This window comes from Triticum dicoccoides, unplaced genomic scaffold, assembly GCF_002162155.2.
Source record: "Triticum dicoccoides isolate Atlit2015 ecotype Zavitan unplaced genomic scaffold, WEW_v2.0 scaffold16663, whole genome shotgun sequence".
Lineage (NCBI taxonomy): Eukaryota > Viridiplantae > Streptophyta > Magnoliopsida > Poales > Poaceae > Triticum > Triticum dicoccoides.
The window spans coordinates 27,564-29,674 of record NW_021219259.1 but is presented as its reverse complement, the minus strand read 5'-3'; the positions used below and the strand labels follow the sequence as shown (position 1 = coordinate 29,674).

At 50.1% G+C, this 2,111-nt stretch overlaps 1 protein-coding gene across 1 annotated transcript; it reads right to left on the bottom strand.

Annotated features, from left to right (window-relative positions):
• Positions 1 to 306: 306 nt before the first annotated feature.
• LOC119344369 lies at positions 307 to 1,280 on the bottom strand. The gene is made up of 2 exons (XM_037614826.1): positions 1,085 to 1,280; positions 307 to 859 (listed from the first exon to the last, which is right to left on the bottom strand). The coding sequence occupies exons 1-2, from the start codon at positions 1,183 to 1,185 to the stop codon at positions 589 to 591; spliced, it is 372 nt and encodes a 123-aa protein (XP_037470723.1). The 5' UTR covers positions 1,186 to 1,280; the 3' UTR covers positions 307 to 588.
• Between the last annotated feature and the right edge of the window lie 831 nt (positions 1,281 to 2,111).

Genomic DNA, 2,111 nt, shown 5'->3' with positions numbered 1-2,111 from the left:
GTTCGGGAAATCACTGGTACATGCGTGTACGGGCGGGAACAGCAGCTAGTGCATGCATGCATGCATGCACCATGCGTGCTGGTACCTAGACTCCTAGAGATGCAAGGTATTGCTATGGCATCCTTAATTCCCCATATGTATGCAACGTACGGCGACTTCGTTGTCATTACCACTCGATTCATGCACGATGCACGAGCGTTTTAAGAACAAAGTTGAGAAGAGGACAGCAAAGTAATCACGTAACATGCAGTAGAAAAAACCAATGAGGAGTATGTAAGCATGCATCCAATATGAACAAACAAAAGATTACCGGCACAAGAGAACAAGAGAGTACGTGCTAGATAAACTGTGGCCACACAAACAAACAGCATAAGATAAGGTTTACCAAGCCAGAGTACTTACTATAAGCGAGCAGATGCTTACTCCTAAGTAACACATAAGAAAACAAACATATACAATACTCATATATGCACATCGATCAAACTAATATAACTACCGACCTTGGCTACAAGCTAACTCCTCATAACTAGCTGGTCGTACTTGGGTCATGCTCGATGAGGCCTGCAAGATGGCGCCTAAAACTAGTTTCTAACAAAGGACGTCCTTGAGCAGCTTGTACCTGCGGCCTCCCACCTTGGTCGACCCTCGGCGCCCGCTCTCCTGGTCGCCGCCGGTTGCCGCCTTGTCGATCCTGCCGGAGTAGCCCGTCATGGCCGAATCCTGGCTGACGGAGGCCTGCTGCCTCCCGGAAGTCGACGCGCTCCTCCTGGCCATCCCGGAGACGTCGCTGAGGCACCAGTCGCACATATCAGCCCCCGCCGAGGCCGGTGCCCCGTCGCCATAGTAGTTCGTGCAATAGCTGCATGCAAGCACCGCATATATGAGAAAGATGAACTACTACTACTGCAAGATTAGCTAGAAAACATACATATACTAGCTAGTGTTTTGTTCCCTCGTCCATGAGAGTTCCTCATCCATTCATATCAAGAAGCTAGTGTTGGGATGGTGAGTGACGGTGACTCATCCATTCATATCAAGAAGTGGCGGAGGAGAGCGAGGGGGAGGAAGAAGAAGAGATACGTACGAGTGCTGGAAGCGGTAGCGGCAGCGCGCGCACCGGAAGAGCTTGTCGGGGAAGCCGATGTCCCCGCACATGGAGCAGACGGTGGCGGTGCCGCCGTCCATGGGGAGATGGGATGTAGAGGTAGCACAAGAGCGAGGCAAGATCAGGAAGGAATATCAGGGACAGAAGATGGGTTGGGTAGGAGGCGGGAGGGGAGAGGGGTGAGGACTGAAGAGGGCCCGAGGCGTATTAAATACGAGAGAGAGAAAGGTGGAGAGGCGGAGGAAGGGGGGCGCACACGACAACCTTAACCCAGCGAGCAGACAGTACACATCCATCTCAAACAACGCACGGCAGCATATATAAAAAAATCTTATTGCACGGTGAATTGGCTAGATAGATCTACCCGAGTCGGTGCATGCATATGCGAGCACCAGTGCTCACCACCGCTCCAGGATCCAGATTCAAGACGCCGAGAAAAACTTCTAGCCAAGTCAAGTTGAAAAGAAACGGATGATGCATGCTGGGTGCGCTGAAGCTACACATGAATGTCTCCGGGTCGACGTCTTTCCAGTTTTACTACTAGTAAGCGCGAAAAGCGGCAAGAAACTGCCGAACGATTTTTTTTTTTGCGGGAAATGAAACGTACATTTAGTGGACACTGCGTGTACTCTAATTGCCTAAGCTGCTACTCCGTGTTGTTGTATAGATGAACCGTGCACGTACGCGTTTTAGGTGTCCTTTCCCCCCAAATAAGTCGGTTCTATGGTGACGCTTTCACGAAAGTACCAACTGGATTTCGACCGAAACAAATTTAGCTAGCCTATTTGCTACTGGCTCCAGCTTGCTTGCCAAGCAAGGTTCGGTTGGATGGTTAGGAGGTGCTATCCTAGCCCATCAGGGTTCAACTCCTATACACCCGTGCTCGCATTTATTGAATTTATTTCAGGCATTCAGGTGATGTGCATTCGGTGGGAAAAGACGTTCCGTCGACTATGAAGGCTTCTGTAATGACTTCGTTAATCATAAGATGTTGTGTCAGCCCAGT